At 48.7% G+C, this 27,743-nt stretch overlaps 1 protein-coding gene across 1 annotated transcript in view; it reads right to left on the minus strand.

The window, feature by feature from the left end:
• The window catches only part of LOC125456136 (inactive carboxypeptidase-like protein X2), an 83,550-nt gene that overhangs the window by 40,750 nt on the left and 15,057 nt on the right, over window positions 1-27,743 (minus strand). Inside the window, exons 5-9 of the mRNA XM_059650821.1 lie at window positions 25,004-25,088; window positions 8,480-8,630; window positions 6,535-6,623; window positions 5,706-5,829; window positions 5,382-5,578 (exon numbers count right to left, since the gene is read on the minus strand). Of these exons, the coding sequence (XP_059506804.1) occupies window positions 5,382-5,578; window positions 5,706-5,829; window positions 6,535-6,623; window positions 8,480-8,630; window positions 25,004-25,088 (646 nt within the window). The remainder of the gene's footprint in view (window positions 1-5,381; window positions 5,579-5,705; window positions 5,830-6,534; window positions 6,624-8,479; window positions 8,631-25,003; window positions 25,089-27,743) is intronic.

The following is a 27,743-nucleotide window of genomic DNA, read 5'->3' on the forward strand; positions in this document are numbered from 1 at the left end:
GAAATTAAGGGTTGTGGTGAGCGGGTACGTAACTGGAGCTGAGTGCCCAAAAAGATCAGCCATAAATTTATGGAATGGCAGAGCAGGCTCGATGGGCCAGATGGCCTCCTCCTGCTCCTGTTTCTTGTGTTATTATAGACCCTTACCAGTCTCCACACTAAAGACACTGCCTCATTTGCTTCCCATTGCACTGTACCAATCCCCAAACTAATCCCACTGCCCCACTCTCTCCCCATAGCCCTGTATCAATCCCAAACTAATCCCACTGCCCCACACTCAACCCATAGCCCTGTATCAATCCCCAAACTAATCCCACTGCCCCACTCTCTCCCCATAGCCCTGTATCAATCCCAAACTAATCCCACTGCCCCACTCTCTCCCCATAGCCCTGTATCAATCCCAAACTAATCCCACTGCCCCACTCTCCCCAAAGCCTGTTTTTTTTTCATTTGTGGGATGTGGGCGTTGCTGCCTGGCCCAGTATTTATTGCCTTTCTCAGGTGCCCCTGAGAAAGTGGGGATGAGCTGCTTTCTTAAACTGCTGCAGTCCATCTGCTGTGGGTTGACCCACAACGCCATTAGGGAAGGAATTCCAGGATTGTGACTCAGCGTTGTGAAGAAACAGTGATATATTTCCAAGACAGGATGCTGAGTGGCTTGGAGGGGAACTTGCAAAAGGGTGGTGTTTTCATGTATCATCCTGGCCTCCATCGTCCCCTCCCCCCACTGCACCCCCCACTGCATCCCAAAACCAGCCCAGCCTGTCTCTGCCTCCCTAACCTGTTGTTCCTCTCACCCATCCCTTCCTCCCACCCCAAGCCACACCTCCATTTCCTACCTACTAACCTCATCCCACCTCCTTGACCTGTCTGTCTTCCCTGGACTGACCTATCCCCTCCCTACCTCCCCACCTATACTCTCCTCTCCACCTATCTTCTCCTCTATCCATCTTCAGTCCACCTCCCCCTCTCTTCCTATTTCTTTCGGAATCCTCTCCCCATCCCCTTTTCTGATGAAGGGTCTGGGCCCGAAACGTCAGCTTTTGTGCTCCTAAGATGCTGCTTGGCCTGCTGTGTTCATCCAGCTCCACACTTTGTTATCTTAGGCTTGAAACATTAGTTTGCTTTCTTTCCATGGATGCTGTCTGACCCACTGTGTTCCCCTTTTAAATCTTCCTCTCACCTTAAACCTATGCCCACTAATTTTGAACTCTCCTATCCTGGGGCAAAGACCTTTGCTATTGACCTTATCTATTCCCCTCATAATGTTATAAACCTCGACCATATCACCCCTCAGCCTCCGACACTCCAGGGAAAAATTTTACAGCCTATCCAGCCTCTCCTTATAACTCAAACTTTCCAGCAAGGTCACCAGAACAGTACAGAATAATCCAAAAGTGGCCCCACTAACGTAACCACATTCCCTGGCTCTGCACGTAAATTCCCTCCTTTGTCCTTGAGTGGGTCTGCCTTTGCCTTGGTGACACTCCTTCTGCTCAGAGATGGTAAGAAGCGCAGATGCTGGAGTCTGAGAATTACACAGTATGTTCCTCCAGCTCCACACTCTTTCTCCTTAACTGTCTATAAAAAATGTCAGGACTTTCATTAATCCTGTTTGCCAAAGACATTCCTTGGCCCCGATTCCTTGTTAGAGCTCTTTCCTGCTATCTTTGTATTCTTTGGGGGCTCATTGAAGGGTCACTAGGCCCGAAACATTAATTCTCCTTTCTGTCCGAGATGCTGTCAGACCTGCTGAGTTTTCCCAGCAATGTCTGTTTTCGATTTTTCACATCCTACTTTTTAAAGAACATATTAGAAGATAGAACTGTACAGCACAGTACAGTACAGGCCCTTCGGCCGACAATGTTGTGCCGAACTTTTACTCTAATCCTAAGGTCTATTTAACCTACACCCCTACCTTATACTATCATTCCAGCCTTGGGCGACTGTGTGGAGTTTGCACTGTGTCTGCGTGAGTTTCCTCCGGGTGCTCCGGTTTCCTCCCACAGTCCAAAGATGTGCAGGCTGGGTGGAGTGGCCATGGGAAAACTGCCCGTAGTGTTCAGGAGTGTGTGGGTTATAGGGGGATGGGGCTGGGTGGGATGCTCTAACGGGAGACGTGGACTTGTTGGGCCGAAGGGCCTGTTTCTTCACTGTAGGGAATCTAATAAAAATTAATCTAATCCATATGCCTATCTAATAGCCGCTTAAGTGCCCCTAATGAGGCCGATTCCACCACCCTCTCCAGCCGTGCATTGCACGCCCCGACCACTCTCTGAGTAAAGAACCTAGCTCTGACATTTCCCCAATATTTAAAACTATGCCCCCTCATAATAGTTACCTCCACCCAAGGAAAAAGTCTCTGGCTGTCTGCTCTATCTATACCTCTGATCATTTTATACATCTCTATCAAGTCATACTTGGAACTAACATGGAATTTATTCTACTGCCTTAACTTTCACTTCCTTACATTGTTTCTCAGAGTGAACTTATTCCTCCAAAAAACACTTTTTTAAAAAGTTGAACTAATCACATTCCTGTTTTGCCATCTTTTGGTCATTTCCACAACCAGCAGATTGTTGGAGCTGCAGCTGGTAAACACACTCAGCCATCGCAACACCACTGTACCCCATCAAACCCCCCCACTCTCCCCCTGATCCTGCCCCTCAGTCAATCCCCTCAGAGCCCCACCCACTCTCCCCCTGATCCTGCCCCTCAGTCAATCCCCTCAGAGCCCCACCCACTCTCCCTCTGATCCTGCCCCTCAGTCTATCCCCTCAGAGCCCGCCCTCACTCTCCCCCTGATCTTGCCTCTCAGTATATCCCCTCAGAGCCCCACCCACTCTCCCCCTGATCTTGCCCCTCAGTCAATCCCCTCAGAGACCCACCCACTCTCCCTGATCCTGCCTCTCAGTATATCCCATCAGGGCCCCCTCAACCTATTCCCTCAGAGCCCCACCCACTCTCCCCCTGATCCTGCCCCTCAGTCCCTCCCTTCACTGGCCTACACCATCCCCCTCGCTGCCCACCAGATGCTGTGCCTTGGTCTATCCCCCCTCGGACCGCGGTTCCCCCACCACTGCTGCTGTCCCCCTGATCCTGTGCCTCAGTTTATCTCCTTACTCAGGATTGCTATCTTTCGATTTCGCACCCAGGTCAGTGATAGAGATCACAAACAGCTGGGGCCGTCTCACTGATCCTTGCGGTTTCTCAAGAAGCACTCTTATCCCTCAAAATAAAGACCCAGTTATTCCCAATCTCTCTTTCTTATCTGTAAGCGACTTTTCTCCATCCATACCAGCACATTCTCCCCAGTCCACTCGCCTTGGTCAGGGACCTGGTCAAAAACCTCCTGAAAATTCCATCCGCCCCTCATCTATTTCTACTCGTTACATTTTCAAAAACTCCCGTAGATTAGTTAAAAACACAAACAGAAGTTGCTGGAAAAGCTCAGGAAGTCCAACAGCTTCTGTGCAGAGTTAACACTTCGGGTCCAGTGATCCTTCCTCAGAACCGTTCTAGGGAAGGGTCAGCTTGAACTGAAATGTTAACTCTACTTCCAGTGAAAGAGGGAACGTGTTGGCATGGATAGGAGATTGGCCACTTGCCAGAAAACACAGCAGGTGCCGAAAGGAGTCTGCCTTGGCCTGGGCTTGTTGCTCAATGACTTTCGATGAGGGAAGTGAAGGCATGGTGGCTCACTTCATAGATGAATTTCAGCTGAGAGTTGCAGGTCAACACAGAGACAGGTTGAGTGAGTGGCAGAGATCTGGCAAATATAAAGAGGGGAGGTGTGAATTTTGGCTGGAAGAATATTAAAAGAGGGTATTACTTTAACAGAGAGTGGCTGCAGAACTCTGAAGGGCAGAGGGCTCTAGCATGTGAGACACAGAACATTAATGCCCAGGTACAGCAAATAATCAGGAAGGCTAAGGGAAGGCTATCTTTTATCGTGAGACAAACTGAACTTCAAATTGATATCAGTGATAAAGGGAACCGCAGATGCTGGAGAATCCAAGATAACAAAGTGTGGAGCTGGATAAAGGCAGCAGGCCAAGCAGCATCTCAGGAGCACAAAAGCTGACGTTTCGGGCCTAGACCTGATGAAGAGTCTAGGCCCGAAACGTCAGCTTTTGTGCTCCTGAGATGCTGTTTGGCCTGCTGTGTTCATCCAGCTCCACACTTTGTTATTTCAAATTAATATTTTATGCTTCAGTTATGCGGGGCACAGGTGAGACCACTTCTCAAATCTGAATGTAGTTCTGTTCCTCCACACTGCCGAGAATCCTGCCATTAACCCTGTATTCTGCAATCAAATTCGAAGTTCCAAAATGAATCACTACACACTTTTCTGGATTGAATTCTATCTGCCACTTCTTTGCCCAGCTCTGTGTCCTGTCAATGTCCCGTTGCAACCTACAACAGCCCTCCACACTATCCACAACTCCACCAACCTTCGTGTCATTGACAAACTGACTAACCCACCCTTCCACTTCCTCAGCCAAGTCATTTATGAAGATCACAAAGAGCAGAGGTCCCAGAATAATCATAAATACTATCTCTCAGAATCCTTTCCAGTAATGTGCCCACCACAGAAGTAAGACTGGCCGGTATGTAATTCCCAGGATTAGCCCTCTTCCCTTTCTTGAACAAGGGGATGACATTTGCCAACCTCCAAACTTCTGGTACTACTCCAGTGGACAGTGAGGATGCAAATATCATCGCCACAGGGGCAGCAATCTCTTCCCTCGCTTCCCATAGAAACCTTGGGTATATCCCATCTGGCCCAGGGGACTTATCTATCCTCATGTTTTTCATAATTTCTATACACCCTCCTTCTGAGCATCAACCTGAAAATTAATACCTGAAAGGAGGAAAGGTTGGATAGGCTCTGATCATTTCCATTGTCATTTAACAGCGTAAGAGGTGACTGAAGAGTGTCCAATCCTGCATGGCCTTGACAAGGTGGATGTGAATAGGTGGTTTTCCCTTGCGGTTTAGCTGGGAACTGGGAGGAGCTGTCTGAAATTTACAGATCACCCAAATTGGGCAGAAATGAAGCAAATTTTTTTTGTGTCAATGATTTTCGGGACTTTGGAACTCTCTGTCTAAGTAGTGGGATCATTGAATATTTTTCAGGTGGAGGTGAGTAGATTCTGGTTGAGCAGAGGAATCGAGGGTAGGTGGCATTGTAGAATTTGAAACATTGATCTTATTGAATGGCAGAGCAAGCTCGAGGGGCCAATGGTCTACTCGTGGTCCCAATTTTTACATATGCCACTCTCTCCCAATGTCTCTAGGCAGGGACACCCTTTTTAAGCAGTCTCTCTCTCTCTCTTTCTCCCCCTTCCTTCCTCCCCCATTCCCTCTCTCCCTTCGTACCAATTGATGTGCAATTTCGTATCCGTCTGGGTTCATGGAGGGCAGTAGGTGGATGCGGGTGCTGTGTATCAGTTCCACAATGCGGGGCTCTTGCTGCAGGTATTTCTTACACAGGAACTGCATCAATAGGATCAGGAGCTCCCGGCCCAGAACCTCGTTCCCGTGCATTCCCGCAACGTACCGAAACTCTGGCTCTCCTGAAAAATCCAAGCACAGGCCGTCCAACAGCCACAATTCACAGGGAACTCCTGGCAAATTTCCCAAATTGTACTCACAAGCCCTGGATTGGACGACCATTCCCACCGCTGAGGAAATCACACTCACCCAATTCATGGACTCCTGGATTGTCGGATATCTCCAGGACGTAGAGTTTGAGACCACGGTAACTTTTGCCAATGCTGTAAATCCTCGTGATAGATGGGCACTGTCTGCGAACCTCCCTCATCACCTGGAGATGCACAGAGAGGGTCAAACAACAGCAAATTCAGGGACATGGTCACCAAGCCCCTCCCATAGGTACCAAGACCCTCCCCAAGATGCCAAGCTCCTCCCCCAGGCACCAGCCCCACCCACAGGCACCAAGTCCCACCCCAGGCATTAGCCCTTCCCACGGGCACCAAGCCTCTCCCCCATTCACCAAGTCCCTCGAATCAGGCAACAAACGTCTCCCCCAGGCCCCAGCCCCAGTCACCAGCTCCTCCCCCAAGCATTAAGCTCCCCTCACAGGCATCAAGGCCCATCCCACTGCAGGAACAAAGGCCACTCCGTGGCGATTCCTGGGGCCATTTCAATTCCATTTCTTCTGAATCAAAAGCTCGTCTCACTAACAGTGATCATGACAACCATCATCAACTGTTGTAAAAACCCATCTGGTTCACTCATGTTGTTCAGGGACTGAAATCTGTGTGACTCCAGTCATACAGGAATGTGGTTCACCCCTCCGTCACCCTCCAATGGCCTCAGTGTCACTCAGGAGAAAGTCTCAACAAATGAATGACAGTGGCACCCCCCTCCCAATCCCAGTGATTCCAGAGATCCTGCCGACAGTGATCCACCCAGGTCAGTGATCCACCCAGACAGTGAACCCCACCCCACAGGAATCCACCCCCAAATGATGACTCGCACCCCCCCCTCCTCACCCCCACCTCCTTACCCGTCTCAGCTCCTGATAGTTGTGGTGTTTGAAATCCAAGTCATCAGAACTTGTCATCTCCTGCTTCCAGTAGAAGAAGTTATTTGGATCTGGGGAATGATTTTAAAACTAAAGCTCATTGGTGAGGAGGCAAGAGACCGAGAGAAAGACAGTGAATTGGGGAGGGAGAGAGAGAGAGAGAGAGAGAGAGAGAGAGAGAGAGAGACAGTGGAGAGAGAGAGAGAGAGAGACAGTGGAGAGAGACGGAGGCAGGGAGACAGAGGGAGGGAGACGGAGGGAGGGAGACAGAGGGAGGGAGAGATAGTGGGACATATACAAACAAGGAACAAGAGCAGACCACTCAGGTCTTCAGTCTGATCTGCCATTCAGTGTGACTGTAGCTCTCTGATGAAGGGTCTAGGCCCGAAACGTCAGCTTTTGTGCTCCTGAGATGCTGCTTGGCCTGCTGTGTTCATCCAGCCTCACATTTTATTATCTTGGAATCTCCAGCATCTGCAGTTCCCATTATCTCTGACTGTAGCTGACCTGGTTTTAACTCTACTGTCCTGAATATTCTCCAACAACCCATAGAGAAGGAAACTGCCATCCTAACCTGGTCTGGACTACATGTGACTCCAGACACACAGCAATGCAGTTGACTCTTAACTACCCTCTGGGCAATTCAGGCAATAAATGCTGCCCGAGCCAGTGATGCCCACATCCTGTGAAAGATCTTTTAAAATACAATCCCAGCACTGATCCCTGCAGAATCCCACTGGTTCCAGCTCACCAATCTGAAAAAGAACCCCTTACCCCAACTCGCTGTGTCCTACCCATGAGCCAATTCTGTCTCCATTGTCATATGTTACCTCCAACACTGTGAGCACTCGTGTTATAACTTAACCTTTCATGTCGGACCTTGTTGAACACCAATTGGAAATCCAAATACAGCAGATCGATTAGTTCTCCTCTATACACTCTGGTTGAGACTTCCTCAATAAAGCTCCAATAAATTAGTTCGACACAATTTCCTATTCATGATGAAACACAGACTCTGCTAGATTAGATTATGGTTATAGAATATAGAACATAGAAAAGCACAGCACAGTACAGGCCCTTCGGCCCACGATGTTGTGCTGTGGAATAATCCTAATCCAAAAATAAAATAACCTAACCTACATTCCCCTCAATTCACTGCTGTCCATGTGCATGTCCAGCAGTCGCTTAAATGTCACTAATGACTCCGCTTCCATGACTACCACTGGCAAACTATTCCATGCGCTCACAACTCTCTGGGTGAAGAACCTCCCTCTGACGTCTCCTCTATATCTTCCTCCTAACATCTTAAAACTATGACCCCTCGTGGCAGTCAGTCCTGCCCTGGGGGAAGTCTCTGGCATTTTCCAATTGTTCTGCGGTGATCTCCTCAATAATTGATTCCAGTGCTTTTCTAACGATAGATGTGGGGCTGATTCGTCTGTAGTTACCCTCCTAGTCTCCCTTTTTGAGTTGGATTGTCACATGCAGTTTTCCAAATGTCTGGTACTTCTCAAAAATCGAAAGATTTTGGGAAGAGAGATGGAGAGAGAAAGAGAGGGGTGGTGACAGAGAGAAAGAGAGGGATGGTGAGAGAGGTGGAGAGAGAGACAGAGAGAGTGAGTGATGGAGAGGTGGAGACATAGAGAGAGAGAGAGTGAGTGATGGAGAGGTAGAGAGAGAGAGAGAGAGAGAGTGAGTGATGGAGAGGTAGAGAGAGAGAGAGTGAGTGATGGAGAGGTAGAGAGAGAGAGAGAGAGAGAGAGTGTGAGTGATGGAGAGGTAGAGAGAGAGAGAGAGAGAGAGAGTGAGTGATGGAGAGGTAGAGAGAGAGAGAGAGAGTGAGTGATGGAGAGATAGAGAGAGAGAGAGAGAGAGAGAGAGAGAGAGTGATGGAGAGGTAGAGAGAGAGAGAGAGGAGGGTGGATACCTGGCAGGGCACAGCCCAGGATCTCTGCTCGGAGACAGATGGTCCCATTTGGAAACCAGCTCTGAGGATTAATGCGGAAATATCGAGCAACCACAGGAACTGGAAAAATTGTCCCAACTGGAGTGTCCGGATCGGAGTTTCCAGGAAAGACCTATCCAGCAGCAAAATGAAGCAGGGTTAATGGAAAAGTAACTGGCGCAGATGCTCTGCCTCTCTGCTCCTGCAACATATCCTCCTGCCCCAGAAACAGGTCTAAACCCCTCCCCTAGACTCTAACCCCGCACTCTCCCCTCCCCCAGACTCTGCTCTAACCCCGCACTCTCCCATCGCCCAAACCCCACTCTAACTCCAAACCCCTCCCCTCCTACAGACTCCACTCTGACCCCAGCCCCTCCCCTCCTCCAGATTCCACTCTGACCCCAGCCCCTCCTCTCTCCCCCTGACATTCTTCCTCAACCACATTACCCTCCTCCCTCACACCTCCTCCCCGCACTCCCCTTCTCCCTCATAACTCCTACTTTCCACACACTTCCTCTATACTCACCCTTATCCCACCCCAAAATTTCACCTTCCCCCTCACTGCACTTCCCAATGCCCTGTCCCTTCTGTCCCGTCCCGTCCCGTCCCCACTTCTCCACTTGCACACCCCTCCCGTCCCGTCCCATCCCCACTTCTCCCCTTGCACACCCCTCCTGTCCTGTCCCCTCCCCACTTCTCCCCTTGCACACCCCTCCCGTCCCATCCCCTCCCCACTTCTCCCCTTGCACACCCCTCCTGTCCCGTCCCCTCCCCACTTCTCCCCTTGCACACCCCTCCTGTCCTGTCCCCTCCCCACTTCTCCCCTTGCACGCCCCTCCCGTCCCGTCCCCACTTCACCCCTTGCACGCCCCTCCTGTCCCGTCCCGTCCCGTCCCCACTCCTCCCCTTGCACGCCCCTCCCCTCCCGTCCCGTCCCCACTCCTCCCCTTGCATGCCCCTCCCGTCCCCACTTCTCCCCTTGCACGCCCTCCCGCCCCGTCCCGTCCCGTCCCCACTTCTCCCCTTGCACGCCCCTCCCATCCCGTCCCGTCCCCACTTCTCCCCTTGCATGCCCTCCCGTCCCGTCCCGTCCCCACTTCTCCCCTTGCACGCCCCTCCCGTCCCGTCCTGGCCCGTCTCCACTTCTCCCCTTGCACGCCCCTCCTGTCCCATCCCATCCCGTATCGTCTCCACTTCTCCCCTTGCACGCCCCTCCCGTCCCGTCCCCACTTCTCCCCTTGCACGCCCCTCCCGCCCCGTCCCGTCCCCACTTCTCCCCTTGCACGCCCCTCCCGTCCTGCCCCCACTTCTCCCCTTGCACGCCCCTCCCGTCCCATCCCGTCCGTCTCCACTTCTCCCCTTGCACGCCCCTCCCGTCCCGTCCCGTCCCTACCCCACTTCTCCCCTTGCACGCCCCTCCCGTCCCGTCACGTCCGTCTCCACTTCTCCCCTTGCACGCCCCTCCCGTCCCGTCCCGTCCCGTCCCCACTTCTCCCCTTGCACGCCCCTCCCGTCCCAACTTCTCCCCTTGCACGCCTCTCCTGTCCCGTCCTGGCCCGTCTCCACTTCTCCCCTTGCACGCCCCTCCCGCCCCGTCCCCACTTCTCCCCTTGCACGCCCCTCCCGCCCCGTCCCGTCCCCACTTCTCCCCTTGCACGCCCCTCCCGCCCCGTCCCCACTTCTCCCCTTGCACGCCCCTCCCGCCCCGTCCCGTCCCCACTTCTCCCCTTGCACGCCCCTCCCGTCCCGTCCCCACTTCTCCCCTTGCACGCCCCGTCCCGTCCCGTCCCCGCTTCTCCCCTTGCACGCCCCGCCCCGTCCCGTCCCCACTTCTCCCCTTGCACGCCCCTCCCGCCCCGTCCCGTCCCCACTTCTCCCCTTGCACGCCCCTCCCGTCCCGTCCCATCCCGTCCCGTCCCCACTTCTCCCCTTGCACGCCCCTCCCGTCCCGTCCCGTCCCGTCCCGTCCCTTCTCCCCTTGCACACCCCTCCCATCCCGTCCCGTCCCCACTTCTCCCCTTGCACGCCCCTCCCCTCCTCACCCACGCCTCCGCCTTTCCCCACTGCTCTCACCCTCCTATTGGACCTTGTGTCCTCTCATGATTGACATGTCTGAATGAAACCACCTGATGATTTGAAAGCCCATGTGACCTGTATTCATGACTGATGTTAGAACTGCACACAAACTTATGACTGTTGCACTTTCTCCAGCAGTCTGTGTGTTTGTTTCAGATTTCTGACATCTGCGATATCCTGCCTTTATTCCTTGTTTGCTGTCTCCTTTGTTTTGTAAATTGGGGTTATGTTTGTCCCCTCCAATCTGCAGGGATTATTGCAGAGTCTGCAGAATTTCAAACAATGCATCTTCTATCGATTGTATCTGATTACATTAGATCCAAGATAATGTTGGTATACATCCACAGCCTGGCTGAAGGGTCTAGGCCCGAAATGTCAGCTTTTGTGCTCCTGAGATGCTGCTTGGCCTGCTGTGTTCATCCAGCTTCACACTTTGTTATCAGGAACACGTTACCTGCCAGGATGTTGTGCACTAAAGGAATGTTTTTTGTTGTAAACTCCATCTAAACCTTGGCCCTTCGAAAGCAACACTGTCTAATATTGTTTCTCAATTCACTGATGCCAATTCGCTTCTCACACATTATAGCTGAGGGAGGGGAGGGTCTGTGCAAGGGGAGATGTGGGGAGGAGAGGGGTGTGCAAGGGGAGATGTGGGGAGGGGAGGGGCTGTGGGAGGGGAGAAGTGGGAAAGGGAGGGGCATGCAAGGGGAGAAGTGAGGAGGGGAGAGGCGTGCAAGGGGCGTGGCTCTAGGGGGGGCAGGGGATTGGGAGGTGCACTGGGGGGGGAAGGAGAAAGTGTGGTGCGGGATGGGGGTGAGAATGGAGAAGTAGAGGTGGTGTGAGGGAGAGGGGGAGTGTGGGGTAGGAAGTGTGAGGGAGAGGGGGAGTGTGGGGTAAGAGGTGTGAGGGAGAGGGGGAGTGTGGGGAAGGAGATGTGAGGGAGGTGGGGAGTGTGGGGGAGGAGATGTGAGGGAGAAGGGGAGTGTGAGCGAGGAGGTGTGAGAGAGAGGGGATGTATGGGGCAGGAGGTGTGAGGGAGAAGGTGAGTGTGGGGGAGGAAGAATGTAGGGAGGGGAGAGAGGAGGCGCTAGTATTAGAGTGGAGTCCTGGGGATGGGGTGGGGTAGGGGGTTAGAGTGGAGTCTGGAGGACAGGGTGGGGTGGGGGGTTAGAGTGGAGTCTAGGGGAGGGGTTGGGGTTTTGAGTGGAGTTTAAATTGAAGGCCTTAATTTCTGACAGAACGACGTCATTCTCACCATTAATGTAAAATTCTATCATGTTATGGTTACTATTGCCTGAAATCTACTTCACAATAAAATTATTAAAAAAACAATTTTTCATAACACAAAATTAGATCTAAAATAGCTCATTCCCTTTTTGGCTCGTCAATGTACTGATGTAGAAAACTTTCTCATGCCCAATCCAAAACTTCATCCTCCTCAACATTTGCACAGATTAGTTACTCCAAATGTACACAAAACTCACAACGATCATGACATTACCCCCTGACACAGATATCTGTAATTTCTGATTTTGTGTGATTGGGTTGGGAGGAGTTTGCTGGTAGTCAAGCCCCAGAGCTCTGCCCATCACAGCATTTGTATAAATGTCTGGTTTAATTTCAAACAGGGCCACGTGTTCTCATTTTCTACTGTGCTCCTACTTAGTTTCACCAAAATGCAAACACAATCACAATAACGTAAAACAATGGAGAGAAATCTAGTTTGTTCCAATCCTTTAGACAATGGGCACAGTCTGGTTTCTCAGGATTTACAGGGTTGTCAGGATCATAAAGTTTAGAAATTTGACCAGATTCCCAAATATGTCAACCAAGTGGGTGAGAGAGGTATTATAATAACTTGGGAAGCCTGGCTGGAAGGTAAATTCCTTTAAACATAGTCCCAGCTTGTTCTCCTTATTCCTATGTTTAGAACAAAGCAGACCTTCGTCGGGCTACTGGGACAAACTCAAACATTATTTGCATTTTTTTTCCAGAAGTGGAAAAACGAGTTATCGACTTAGCTATCTGCTCCTGGCAAGCACACACACATTCACTCACAGACAAGACAAAACAGCGCCGCAGAGACTGAAAAACAGAAATTTCTGGAAAAGTTCAGCAGGCCTGGCAGCATCTGAGGAGAGAAATTCGAGTTAACATTCATGGTTGAGTGGCCCTTTCTCAGAACAGCTTTTAGACCATTATTCATAGGAACAGAATTAGGCCATTCAGCCCATTGAGTCTGCTCCATCATTCGGACATGACTGACACATTTCTCAAGCCCATTTTTTCGCCTTCTCTCCTTAACCTCTGATCCCCCTTACTAATCACAAAACTAACTGATGTGACAACAGGTATTTACTTACCAGACTAACTTATCTATCGTGTTCTTAAATACTCTCAATGACTCAACCTCTGCAGCAATGAGTCCTGCCTCCCCCATTTCTTAATCAGGAGTGTTACATTCACCATTCCCAGCCCTCTGGGACCCTCCCTAATTCCAGTGATTCCTGAAAGATCACCGCCAATGCCTCCGCAATCTCCCCAGCTGTCTCCTTCGGAACGCTGTGACGTGGTCCCTCTGATCTGGCTGATTTAACCACCTACAGACCTTTCAGCTTCCCCAGCACCTTCTCCTCTGTCCTGTGACTCTCCCGAAGCTCAGACATGCTACAGTTGTCTCTCATTGTGAAAGCTGATGTAAAGTACCTATTCCATTCCTCTGTCATTTCTTGGTCTTCCAGCGCCATTTTCCATTCTTGGCTCTCTCTACCTTTTACATATCTAAAAGACTCTTACAATTTTTTATATTACTAGCATAGCTCACTCTTGTATTTCATCTTCTTCCCCCTTACTATCTATCTAGTAATCCTCTGCTGGGTTTTAAACACTTCCCAATCTCTGGCTTCCCATTAATCTTCGGTACATTGTATACCTTTACTTTTAAGATGTCCCTGACTTCCCTTGTCAGCTATGACTGCCTCATCCTCCCCTTTCTATATTTCTTTTTGGGGTGAACTTCTGCTGTGCCTCCCAAAACTCCTGCCTTTGCTGCTCCACTATCTTCCCTGCTCGGCTTCCCCTTCCAATCAACTCCAACCAGCTCCTCCCTCTTGTTACGGTAGCCATTGTTATTCAACCGTAATACAGTTAATTCTGATTCACTCTTCTCTCAAACTGCGCAGTGAATTTGATCATATTATTGTAACTGCCCCCAGGGGTTCCTTCACCTGAAGCTCCCCAATGAACTCTGCCTCGTTACACATCTCCAAATGCAGAATGGCCTGTTCCCTTGTGGGCTCTACCACAAGCTGCTCCAAAAAAAAACCATCTCGTAGATATTCTACAAGTTGCTTTTCTTGAGATCCACTACCAACTTGATTCTTCCAGTACACCTGCACACGGAAGTCCCCTGTGATTATTGTAATCGCGGCTTTCAAAGGTGCCTTCTCTATCTCCTGATTTTATTTTCTGCCCCACATCTTGACTCCTGCCAGGAGCTGGGACACAACTTTTCCTCTGCAGTTCCTCAACTCTATCCACACAGAGTCAGACCTGAGGAAGGGTCCCGACCCGAATGTTGACTTTCCAGCTCCTCGGATGCCAGCCGGCCTGCTGTGTTTGTCCATCTCCACACTGCGTGATCTCTGACTCCAGCATCTGCAGTTCTTACTGCCTCCTCCCCCAGTGCTGGTGACAATATCGCATGAAATTAAATCTGTATCTGCCTCGCCAGTCTTTGAGCCATGCATTTACCTCTTCGATCTGTTTGACTCTGTGCCAATTTGCTTGTGGCTGAGCGAGTAACCCAGAAATTCTTCCTTTTCTCAGCTCTGCTTTGTAATTTATCCCTCAGCTGTTCATACTTTCCTCCTTCCTTTTCCTGCCAATACCACTGCGGTACCCACATGGACCACGACAATTAGATCTTTCCTCTCCCACTCCAAGTTCCTCTGCAGCCCAGATGAACCAGGGCACTACTCAGGCATCACAGCCTTCGGGACTTTCGATCCTGACCACACAGAACAGTATTATACTATCCCTGATTACAACTACATTTCTCTTTCCCCCTCTCCCTTGAATGGCTCCCTGTACTCGATGAGTTTCCTCATCCTCCTTGCAGCTACCACTTTCATCTGCACAGGGAATGAGAATCTCAAACCTGTTAGACAAGCTTGAGTGCTGGGGCTCCTACAGCACCACCTCCTGGATCCCTCTACCTGCCTGACTCATAGTCACTTCCTCCTGTCCCCCCTACCTCCCTGATGTGTGGCAGTGTTCAAAGCTCAGACTCCAACTCATCACCTCTGAGCCAGATAACAAAGTGTGAAGCTGAATGAACACAGCAGGCCAAGCAGCATCAGAGGAGCACAAAAGCTGATGTTTTGGGCCGAGACCCTTCATTCTCCAGCATCTGCAGTTCCCATTACCTCTGAGCCAGAGTTCCTTAAACAACCAGCATGTGCTCCTGATGTGGTCATGGTATCGGGGTCCTCCAGCTCCCATATCACGCAGTTACAACAAATTACCTGGTCCAGCATCTCTACTTTAATTGCTTTGTTCTTTTAAACTTTTTGCACGGATCGTTTTGGTTGTAACTTGTAAATATGTCCTCTGTTTACCTTCAATTTGTAAGCAACTTACAATCCCTCGTCAATTTGTTCGTCTTCTCCAACCAATGACCTTTACCGATGATGTCACTGTTTTCTGCTATACCCCCGATCCTGGGCTTCAATTTATTCTGTTTAAAAAAAACTGTCAAACTACGAGCCAAAATAAACAAAAAGCACTTTATCCCCTCTGCACTAAATTGCCTCCAAATTCCCTGAACCGTGCACTCACTCAGGCCGTGTCTCACTCTGGATGAAATCTCTCCTTCCTGACTGCGTGAAGCTTACTGATTGTACACTGCCAACAGACTTTGTTTTAATTATTTAAACTATTTCTCTAATCAACCTGTTTGGACATGTTAATGATGCAGCTCTGAACCCATGTCTCATGGTTCAGGGTAGGGACACTGGCGCTCTAATACATGAGACCAACAGGCCCCAATTTAGTGATAATGGGAACTGCAGATGCTGGAGATTCCAAGATAATAAAATGTGAGGCTGGATGAACACAGCAGACCAAGCAGCATCTCAGGAGCACCAATTTAGTGCTGAGATCACCACAGTGCAGGGCGCTATTGTCCAGCATGTACAGAATGTGCTCAAAGAATCCCAGTAAATTAGTTAAACATGATCTGCCTGTCATGAACCCATGTTACGTCTGGGACAATTTCTATCCAGATGTCTCACTATTTCTGTCTTGATTCTAGATTCAGCCATTTTCCCCACTACAGAAGTTAAGCAAATGAGCCCACAGTTACCCGCCTTTTACCCACCTCCTTTTTTAAACACTGGCATCGCATTTGCTGTTTTCCAATCTGCCAGATTGGACCACCCCAGAGTCCAGGGAATTTCGGTAAATTACCGTGAGTGCATGTGCTATTTACCCTGCCCTCTCTTTCAGTCCCCTGGGGTGGATTCCAAAATAATGGTTCCTCAATTATCCCACCATATAGTGGAAATGACTATTACGAGGGGGGCATAATTTAAAGTGACTGGAGGAAGGTATAGGGGAGATGTCAGAGGTGGGTTCTTCACACGGAGAGTGGTGGGTGTGTGGAATGCACTGCTGGCTGTGGTAGTGGAGTCTCGTACTTTAGGGACACTTAAACAATTCTTGGATAGGCACATGGAGGATAGTAAAATGTAGGGTATGCAGGGTAGTTTGATGTTAGTAGGATAATAGGTTGGCACAACATTGTGGGCCAAAGGGCCTGTACTGTGCTGTGCTGTTCTATGTTGTGTATAGTCTTTGCTCCCAGCTGACCTTAGCCAACTCCTCCCTCATCCCGTTTTAGTCTCCTGTAGGACCCTGGGATTGGATTTTACCTTCTCACCTTCCATCTGTATTTTAAATTCTCCAACTCTCAGATTATTAATTATTCCTGTCTCATTACACAGGACCAGGTCTAGGACAGCTTGCTCCCTCGTCAGTTCCACTGCACACAGCTTGGGGAAGCTATCACAGATCCATTTGATGAACTCCTCCTCAAGGTTGCCTTGACCAACTCGGTTTGACAATCAACATGTAGATTAAAATCCCCCACGATAACTGTTGGACCATTTTTACATGCACCAGTTATTTCTTTGTTTATTGCCTGCCACACCATGGTATTGTTATTTAGTGGCCTGTGGTGACTTCCAGTGATTGTTTTCCCTCCGTGTTTCTAATTTCCACCCTCCCTGGAACCTGTACGATCTCTCACCAACACCCAGAAGTTATCCTTAAATATCAGAGCTACAGGACCTCCCTTTCCCTCCTGTCTGTCCTTCCGAATAGACTGATACCTGCCGTTAGGCACCTCACAGCCATGACCATCCTGCAGCTGTGTCTCTGTAATGGCCCCTAAATCATACCCATTCACCATGATCTGTGTCGTCAACTCATTTACTTTGTGCTGAAAGCTAAGAGCATTCGGGTTAAGTGCCTTTATGCTAATTTTCACACCTCCTTTATGAATCCTAACATCTTTGCCAGAAGAACTTCTGTTTAAACATTCACACATTTTTTAATCACTACCTGGTTTCCGCTCGCCTGAGTGCTGCACTCCTCAGCCGCTTCCTGCTTTTTACTTACTGCATTGAATCTCCTTTTCCCTGAGCCCACACTCCTGTAGCTAACTCAGAGCCTCTACTTAGATTCCCATCCCACTGCAAAACTAGTTTAAAGTCCACCCTACTCTGCCACCGAAACCACCTGTAGGAATATTGGTCCTATCACTGTTTGGGTGAAGAGTGCCCCTCGATCAGGTCCCACCTTCCCCAGAAAGGGTCCCTGTTATTCAGGGCCCTCTCTCATACATCACTCCCCCCAGCCACGAATTAAATTGCCTAATCTGCCAATTCCTAGCCTCACTAACATGTGGCACAGGTGGCAATCCAGAGACTGCTACTTTTGAGGTCTGGGTTTTCAACGTCCTTACCTGGTCTGGCCTACATGTGACTCCAGACTCACAGCAATGTGGTTGACCCTTAACTGCCCTCTGGGCAATTGGAATCAGGCAATAAATGCTGCCTGGTCAGTGATGCCCTCATCCCGGGAATGAATAATGAAAAAAAAAGGGCCAGGCATTGACGACCAGCGAAAAAGCTTCTTTTTTACCTTCTATACTTTCCGTTTAGGGGTCGAGCAGGGATGGCAGTGCAGGGAGAGGAATGTTCTTCCTGCATGATGTATGAGGTGAGGGATGCCATTAGTGTCCCATCCAAATACGTTTGCAGGAAGTGCACCCAACTCTTGCTCCTCCAAGACCGCGTTAGGGAACTGGAGCGGGAGCTGGATGAACTTCAGATCATTCGGGAGCCAGAGTCAGTGATAGACAAGAGTTACAGGGAAGTAGTTACTCCTAAGCATGAAGAAAGCTGGGTAACTGTGAGAAGGGGGAAAAAGCAGTCAGTGCAGGGGCCCCTGTGGTCGTTCCCCTGAAAAACAAGTATACCGTTTTGGATACTGTTGGGGGGGAACGACTTACCAGGGGCATGCGCTGGGGTGCAGGTCTCTGGCACAGAGTCTGTCCCTCTTGCACAGAAGGGAAGGGGGGATAGGAAGAGAGTGACAGTCATTGGGGACTCAATAGTGAGAGGGACAAATAGAAGGTTTACTGGGAACAAAAGAGACTCATGGCTGGTGTGTTGCCTCCCAGGTGCCAGGGTCCGTGATGTCTCGGATCGTGTCTTTAGGGTCCTGAAGGGAGAGGGTGACCAGCCCCAAGTCGGGGTCCACATAGGCACCAACGACAGAGGTAGGAAGAGGGATAGGGATGTGAGGCAGGGTTTCAGGGAGCTTGGGTGGAAGCTGAGAGCTAGAGCTAACAGAGTGGTTATCTCTGGTTTGTTACCCGTGCCATGTGATAGCGAGGCAAAGAACAGGTAGCGATTTCAGCTGAACACGTGGCTGCAGGGATGGTGCAGGAGGGAGGGCTTCAGGTACATGCACAATTGAGGCTCATTCTGGATAAGGTGGGACCTCTACAAACAGGACGGTCTCCACTTGAACCAGAGGGGCACTAATATCCTGGGTGGGAAATTTGCTGGTGCTATTCAGGTGAATTTAAACTAGCTCAGAAGGGGGATGGGGAACTGAGGTGTAGTTCAAGTACACAGGATGATGAGCATAGGGAGGACATGGACAGGACCTCACTGTCGCAGGAGCGTGCTGGCAGACAGTAAGCTCGTTTGAAGTGTGTCTACTTCAACATCAGGAGTATCCGGAATAAGGTAGGTGAGCTTGCAGCATGGATAGGCACCTGGGACTTCGATGTTGTGGCCATTTCGGAGACATGGACAGAGCAGGATCAGGAATGGATGTTGCAGGTTACAGGGTTTAGATCTTTCATTAAGGTCAGGGAAGGTGGTAAAAGAGGGGGAGGTGTGGCTTTGTTAATCAAGGACAGTATAACGGTGGCTGAAAGAGCTTTTGACAAGGACTCGTCTACTGAGGTGGCATCGGCTGAGGTCAGAAACAGGACAGGAGAGGTCACACTGCTGGGAGTTTTTTTATAGGCCTCTGCAAAGCTCCAGGGATGTGGAGGAGATGATTGGCAAAACAATTCTGGGCAGGAGTGAAAGGAACGGGGTGGTCATTATGGGAGACTTTAACTTCCCCAACATTGACAGGAAATGCTGTAACTCTAGTACGTCAGATGGATCAGTTTTTGTCCAATGTGTGCAGGACGGTTTCCTGGCACAGTATGTTGAAGGGTCGACAAGAGGGGAGGCCACACTGGATCTGGAACTTGGTAATGAACCAGGCCAGGTGTTTGATTTACTGGTGGGTGAGCACTTTGGAGAGAGTGACCACAATTCGGTTACGTTTAGTTTAGCGATGGAGAGGGATAGGAACATGCCACAGGGCAAGAGTTATAGATGGGGGAAGGGCAATTATAATGCGATTAGGCAAAACTTAGGAGGCATAGAATGGGTTAGCAAAATGCAGGAGATGGGGAAAATCGAAATGTGGATCTGGTTTAAGGAACAGATATTGCGTGTCCTTGATAGGTATGTCCCTGTCAGGCAGGGAGGAAGTGATAAGGTAAGGGAACCGTGGTTTTCTAAAGAAATTGTATCTCTTGTTAAGCGGAAGAGGGAGGCTTATGTGACGATGAGACAAGATGGCTCAGATGAGGCGATGGAGAGTTACAGATTAGCCAGGAAGGATTTAAACAGAGAGTTAAGAAGAGCAAGGAGGGGACATGAGCTGACATTAGCAGGTAGAATAAAGGAGAACCCTAAAGCTTTCTATAGGTATGTGAGGAATAAGAGGATGACTAGGGTAGGAATAGGGCCAGTCAAAGACAGAAGTGGGAAGTTGTGTGTGGACCCTGTGGAGATCGGAGAGGTGCTAAACGAATATTTCTCATCTGTTTTCACTCAGGAAAAGGAGAATATTGTAGAGGAGATGACTGAGTTATGGGCTACTAGAATTGAAAGGATTGAGGTCAGTAAGGAGGAGGTGTTATCAATTCTAGAAGGTGTGAAGGTAGATAAACCCACTGGGCCAAATGGGATCAGAGATAATGGGAACTGCAGATGCTGGAGAATTCCAAGATAATAAAATGTGAGGCTGGATGAACACAGCAGGCCATGCTCCTGAGATGCTGCTTGGCCTGCTGTGTTCATCCAGCCTCACATTTTATTATCTTGGGCCAAATGGGATTTTTCCGAGGATTCTCTGGGAAGCTATGGAGGAGGTGGCGGAGACTTTGGCCTTGATCTTTGAGTCATCATTGTCTACAGGTTTAGTACCAGAGGCCTGGAGGATTGCAAATGTTGTGCCCTTGTTCAAGAGGGGCAGTAGGGATGACCCAGGTAATTATAGACGTGAGAGCCTTACGTCTGCTGTAGGAAAGGTTTTGGAAAGGATTATAATGGATAGGATTGATAATCTGGATGTGAGTTTGCTCGCTGAGCTGGAAGGTTAGTTTTCAGATGTTTCGTCACCATTCTAGGTAACATCATCAGTGAGCCTCCGATGAAGCGCTGGTGTTATGTCCCGCTTTCTATTTATCTGGTTAGGTTTCCTTGGGTTGGTGATGTAATTTCCTGTGTTGGTGATGTCATTTCCTGCATTGGTGATGTCATTTCCTGTTCTTTTTCTCAGATGGTGGTAGATTGGCTCCAAATCAATGTGTTTGTTGATGGAGTTCCAGTTGGAATGCCATGCTTCTCGGAATTCTCGTGCGTGTCTCTGTTTGGCTTGTCCTAGGATGGATGTGTTGTCCCAATCAAAGTGGTGTCCTTCCTTATCTGTATGTAAGGATACGAGTGATAGTGGGTCATGTCGTTTTGTGGCTAGTTGATGTTCATGTATCCTGGTGCCTAGCTTTCTGCCTGTTTGTCCAATGTAGTGTTTGTCACAGTTCTTGCAAGGTATTTTGTAAATGACGTTTGTTTTATTTGTTGTCTGTATAGAGTCTTTTAAGTTCATTAGCTGCTGTTTTAGTGTGTTGGCGGGTTTGTGAGCTACCCTGATGCCAAGAGCAGCTAATGAACTTAAAAGACCCTATACAGACAACAAATAAAACAAACGTCATCTACAAAATACCTTGCAAGAACTGTGACAAACACTACATTGGACAAACTGGCAGGAAGCTGGCCACCAGGATACATGAACATCAACTAGCCACAAAACGACATGACCCACTATCACTCATATCCTTACATACAGATAAGGAAGGACACCACTTTGATTGGGACAACACATCCATCCTAGGACAAGCCAAACAGAGACATGCACGAGAATTCCTAGAAGCATGGCATTCCAACTGGAACTCCATCAACAAACACATTGATTTGGAGCCAATCTACCATCCCCTGATAAAAAGAACAGGAAATGATATCACCAACACAGGAAATGACATCACCAACCCAAGGAAATGACATCACCAACGCAGGAAATGACATCACCAACCCAAGGAAACCTAACCAGATAAACAGAAAGCGGGACATAACACCAGCGCTTCGTCGGAGGCTCACTGATGATGTTACCTAGAATGGTGACGAAATGTCTGAAAGCTAACCTTCCAGCTCAGCGAGCAAACTCACATCCAGAACCTCAACCTGAGCTACAAATCTTCTCAAAACTCGCTCGGATTTATAATCATCCAGCAAGCAACAATTTGATTGGAGATAGTCAGCATGGATTCGTCAAGGGCAGGTTGTGTCTCACAAGCCTCATTGAGTTTGTTGAGAAGGTGACCAAGTATGTGGATGAGGGTGGGGCAGTTGACGTGATGTACGTGGACTTCAGTAAAGCCTTTAGACAAGAGACAATAGGTGCTGGAGTAGGCCATTCGGCCCTTTGAGCCAGCACCACTATTCATTATGATCTTGGCTGATCATCCACAATCAGTATCCTGTTCCTGCCTTATCCCCATAACCCTTGATTCCACTATCTTTAAGAGCTCTATCCATCTCTTTCTTGAAACTATCCAGAGACTTGGCATGCACTGCCTTCTGGGGCAGAGCATTCCATGTATCCACCACTCTCCGGGTGAAGAAGTTTCTCCTCAACTCTGTTCTAAATGGCCTACCCCTTATTTTTAAACTGTGTCCTCTGGTTCTGGACTCATCCATCAGTGGAAACAAGCTTCCTGCCTCCAGATTGTCCAATCCCTTAATAATCGTATACACCTCAATCAGATCCCCTCTCATCCCTCTAAACTCAAGTGTATACAAGCCCAGTCGCTCCAATCTTTCAACATACGATAGTCCCGCCATTCCGGGTATTGACCTCGTGAACCCTATTGCTGCACTCCCTCAATAGCAAGAATGTCCTTCCTCAAATTTGGAGACCAAAACTGCACACAATACTGCAGGTGCGGTCTCACCAGGGCCCTGTCCAGCTGCAGAAGGACCTCTTTGCTCCTATACTCAATTCCTCTTGTTATGAAGGCCAGCATGCCATTAGCTTTCTTCACTGCCGGCTGTACCTACATGCTTGCTTTCATTGACTGATGTACAAGGACACCTAGATCTCGTTGAACTTCCCCTTTACCTAACTTGACTCCATTTAGATAGTAATCTGCCTTCCCGTTCTTGCCACCAAAGTGGATAACCACACATTTATCCACATTAAACTGCATCTGCCATGCATCCGTCCACTCACCTAGCCTGTCCAAGTCACCCTGTATTCTCATAACATCCTCCTCACGTTTCACACTGCCACCCAGCTTTGTGTCATCAGCAAATTTGCTAATGTTATGTTTAATGCCTTTGTCTATATCATTAATATATATCGTAAACAGCTGCGGTCCCAGCACCGAACCTTGTAGTACCCCACAGGTCACTGCCTGCCATACCAAAAGGGACCCGTTTATCACTACTCTTTGCTTCCTGTCAGCCAGCCAATTTTCAATCCAACTCAGTATTTTGCCCCCAGTACCATGTGCCCTAATTTTGTTCACCAATCTCCTATGCGGGACTTTATCAAAGGCTTTCTGAAAGTCCAGGTACACTACATCCACTGGCTCTCCCTTGTCCATCTTCATAGATACATCCTCAGAAAATTCCAGAAGATTAGTCAAGCATGATTTCCCCTTCGTAAATCCATGCTGACTCTGACCTATCCTGTTACTGCTATCCAAATGATTTGAGAGCCTTTGATAAGGTTCCACATGGTAGGCTATTGGAGAAAATACGGAGGCATGGGATTGAGGGTGATTTAGCAGTTTGGATTAGAAACGGGCTTTCTGTAAGAAGGCAACGAGTGGTGGTTGATGGAACATATTCAGCCTGGAGTCCGGTTACTAGTGGTGTGCCTCAAGGATCTGTTTTGAGACCTCTGCTGTTTGTCATTTTTATAGATGACTTGGACGCAGGCATAGGTGGATGGGTTAGTAAGTTTGCAGATGACACTAAAGTCGGTGGAGTGGTGGACAGTGTGGAAGAATGTTGCAGGTTGCAGGGAGACTTAGGTAAACTGCAGAATTGGGCTGAAAGGTGGCAAATGGAGTTTAATACGGATAAATGTGAGGTGATTCACTTTGGGAAGAATAATAGGGAGGCAGAATACTGGGTCAATGGGAAGATTCTTGGTAGTGTGGATGTGCAGAGGGATCTTGGTGTCCATCTACATAGATCCCTGAAAGTTGCCACCCAGGTTGATAGTGCTGTTAAGAAGGCTTACGGTGTGTTAGGTTTTATTGGTAGAGGGATTGAGTTTCGGAGCCGTGATGTCATCCTGCAACTGTACAAAACACTAGTGCGGCCTCACTTGGAATATTGCATGCAGCTCTGGTCACCCCATTACAGGAAGAATGTGGAAGCATTGGAAAAGGTGCAGAGGAGATTTACCAGGATGTTGCCTGGTCTGGAGCGCAGGCCTTATGTGGAAAGGCTGACAGACTTGGGTCTGTTCTCATTGGAGAGAAGGAGGCTAAGAGGGGATTTAATAGAGACATACAAGATGATCAGAGGATTAGATAGGGTGGACAGTGAGAGTCTTTTTCCGAGGATGATGACTTCAGCTTGTACGAGGGGACATAGCTGCAAATTGAAGGGTGATAGATTTAAGACAGATGTCAGAGGCAGGTTCTTTACTTAGAGTGGTAAGGGCGTGGAACGTCCTGCCTGCCAATGTAGTTAACTCAGCCACATTAGGGGCATTTAAACAGCCCTTGGATAAGCATATGGATGATGATGGGATAGTGTAGGGGGAGGGGCTTATATTAGTTCACAGTTTGGCGCAACATCAAGGGCCGAAGGGCCTGTTCTGCGCTGTATTGTTCTATGTTCTATGTTCTAAACACTGTCTCTGTCTCAGTCTCTTCTGCACACTCGATACTGTGATATAATGAGGGCCCAGGCCTCAGCCTTTTACCGACATTTCCCTTCACCAGCACTGCATCATACTCTCTCTCAGCTATTTGTGTCAAAAGCTCAGAGACTTCCTCAATACAAGTTGTGAACTGACTTTGTGTTCCCCAAACTCCTCCTTCAAACTTGGAGACAGTAGGAACTGCAGACACTGGAGAATCTGAGATAACAAGGTATGGAGCTGGAGGAACACAGCAGGCCAAGCAGCATCAGAGGAGCAGGAAGGCTGACGTTTCAGATCAGGACCCTTCTTCAGAAATTTCTGCCTGACCTGCTGTGCTCCTCCAGCTCTGTACTGTCTTATGTTGTCCTTCATCCTTCTTACTTAAAATGAAATGACATCTTTTATGGGCACTGCCTGGACGTCTCCAACAGGCTCCTTCTTCTCCTTCGATTATCTATGTACCTTCCTCTATCTGTCAATGTTCAGCCCTTTGGCTGCTCTGGCCCTCCCTCAGTCTCACAAAGAGTGGTGGAAAAAGCAGGCGGAATTCTCGGTCAAAGAACTCACAACATCCTTCGTGCCATTCTTGTAGGTGACCCAGTTGTAGGTATCATTGCTGAAGCTCAGTTTGTACGAGGTAACCCAGTCCCAGCTGTAAACAAAAGAGAAAATGTCAGAGAGAGGAGACTGCAATAAAAACATGACAGGACATCGGGGAGAGGGAGCGCATAGGGGAGAGAGTGAGGAGGGGGAGAGAGGGAAAGGGCGAAGGGGGTGAAATGGGGGAGAGAGGACACTGTGATAGCAACATGACAGGACATCAGGGAGAGGGAGGGAAAGGGTGGGGGGGGAGAGAGAGGGGGTGAAGGACAGAGAAATAGAGAGAGGGGGAGAGGAGAGAGGGGAGAGAAATGGCAGTAGGATGCATTGAACTTGTAAACATCCAAGGTCCTTTCCCCAGAGTGGGAGAATCGAAAACCAGAGGGCAGAGGTTTAAGGTGAGAGGGGAAAGATTTAAAAGGAACCTGAGAGTAACTTTTCCACACAGAAGGTGGTGCTTTAATGGGGAAGTGGTGGAGCTGGGTATAACTATAACATTTGGACAGGTACCTAAGTAGGAAAGGTTTAGAGGGATATGGGCCACACACAGGGAAAGGGGACGAATTCGGTTTAGAAATCCTGGTCAGCATGGACACTGTTTCTGTGCTGTGTGATTCTATGACCCTGTGACACTATGACACTCTCTCATACACACAAAGATGTAAAAGCATAGACACACACACACACACACACACACACACACACACACTCGTGCACACACAGACACTGATGTAAAGACACAGAAGGACACACACAGGCTCTCTCACATACACGAAAGGACAGCGAGGGAGAGACAGAGACACAGACGTAGAGACAAATGCACGTGCACTTTCTTACGCACACACACAAACTTTATCACACAAGAGGGTGGGGCGTGTTTGGAATGAGCTGCCAGAGGAAGTGGTGGAGGCTGGTACAATTACAGCATTTAAAAGGCATCTGGATGGGTCTGTGAATAGGAAGGGTTTAGAGGAACATGGACCAAAAGCTGCAAATGGGACTAGATCAAATTGGGATGTCTGGTCAGCACAGATGGGTTGGACCAGAAGCTCTGTTTCTGTGCTTTATGGCTATTTGACATGATGATTCTAAAAGTGGGAGAATGAGAGGGTTGGGGAGAGGGGGATACAGAGAGACAGACAGACAGACAGGAGAGAGAGAGAGAGAGAGAGAGAGAGAGAGAGAGAGAAAGAAAGAAAGAAAGAGAGAGGGAGAGAAAGAGAAGGGAGAGAGGGATATGGGTAGAGAACAGAAGAGAGAGACTATAAAACAGAGGAGCAGGAGTAGACCACTCAACCCATCAAGTTGAGTTGATGTGATCATTCCCAATGCCACTTTCCGGCCTTTTCCCCATAACTCCGATTCCCTCATCGTGTCGTGGAGGTGCCGGTGTTGGGCTGGGGAGGACAAGGTCAGAAATCACACGACATTAGGTCATAATCCAACAGGTTTATTTGAAAACAGGAGCTTTCAGAGCCTTGCTCCTTCTTCAGGTGTCAGTGAGAGAGGTGGCATCAGACACAGAATCTATAACCAAAACATCAGAGGGTCACATCAGTGATGAGGATGTATTAGACCCACCTAAGATGTTGTTAAATCTTTAATCAGTTACTGAGAGAATTAAAGGTATTATGAGTGTGAAGAATACGTGACATTTTAGGTCAGACAATGCATGTTAGACGTGAGAATCTTTGTTTAGAATCCGTTTGTGTTTTGGTTTGGAATCAGACTGGTTTTATTTCTAAAGTAAGAATTTATAAAATGCCATATTGACTGACAGTCTACAAATTGAGTGCTTTTTGAACAAAATAGAATGTATCTGCAAGTACAAGTGTGTGTATGTGTGTGAAGGGGGGAGAGAGACAGTGTGTGAGGGAGGGGTGGAGAGAGAGAGTGTGAGTGAACAACGTAAGAACAAAGAAAATTACAGCACAGGAACAGGCCCTTTGGCCCTCCAAGCCTGCGCTGATCCAGATCCTCTGTCTAACCTATCATCTATTTTCTAACGGTCTGTATCCATTTGCTCCCTGCCCATCCATGTACCTGTCCAAATATATCTTAAAAGACGCTAACGTGTCTGTGTCTACCACCTCCGCTGGCAACGTGTTCCAGGCACCCACCACCCTCTGTGTAAAGAACTTTCCACACATATCTCCCTTAAACTTTCCTCCTCTCACTTTGAACTCATGACCCCTAGTAATTGAGTCCCCCACTCTGGGAAAAAGCTTTTTGCTATCCACCCTGTCTATACCGCTCATGATTTTGTAGACCTCAATCAGGTCCCCCCTCAATCTCCATCTTTCTAATGAAAATAATCCTAATCTACTCAACCTCTCTTCATAGCTAGCGCCCTCCATACCAGGCAACATCCTGGTGAACCTCCTCTGCACCGTCTCCAAAGCATCCACATCCTTTTGGTAATGTGGCGACCAGAACTGTACACAGTACTCCAAATGTGGCTGAACCAAAGTCCTATACAACTGTAACATGACCTGCCAACTCTTGTACTCAATACCCCGACGATGAAGGAAAGCATGCCATATGCCTTCTTGACCACCCTATTGACCTGTGTTGCCACCTTCAGGGAACTATGGACCTGAACTCCCAGATCTCTCTGTTCATCAATTTTCCCCAGGACTTTTCCATTTACTGTATAGTTCGCTCTTGAATTAGATCTTCCAAAATGCATCACCTCACATTTGCCCAG

The sequence above is a fragment of the Stegostoma tigrinum genome, chromosome 1 (assembly GCF_030684315.1).
Source record: "Stegostoma tigrinum isolate sSteTig4 chromosome 1, sSteTig4.hap1, whole genome shotgun sequence".
Taxonomy (NCBI): domain Eukaryota; kingdom Metazoa; phylum Chordata; class Chondrichthyes; order Orectolobiformes; family Stegostomatidae; genus Stegostoma; species Stegostoma tigrinum.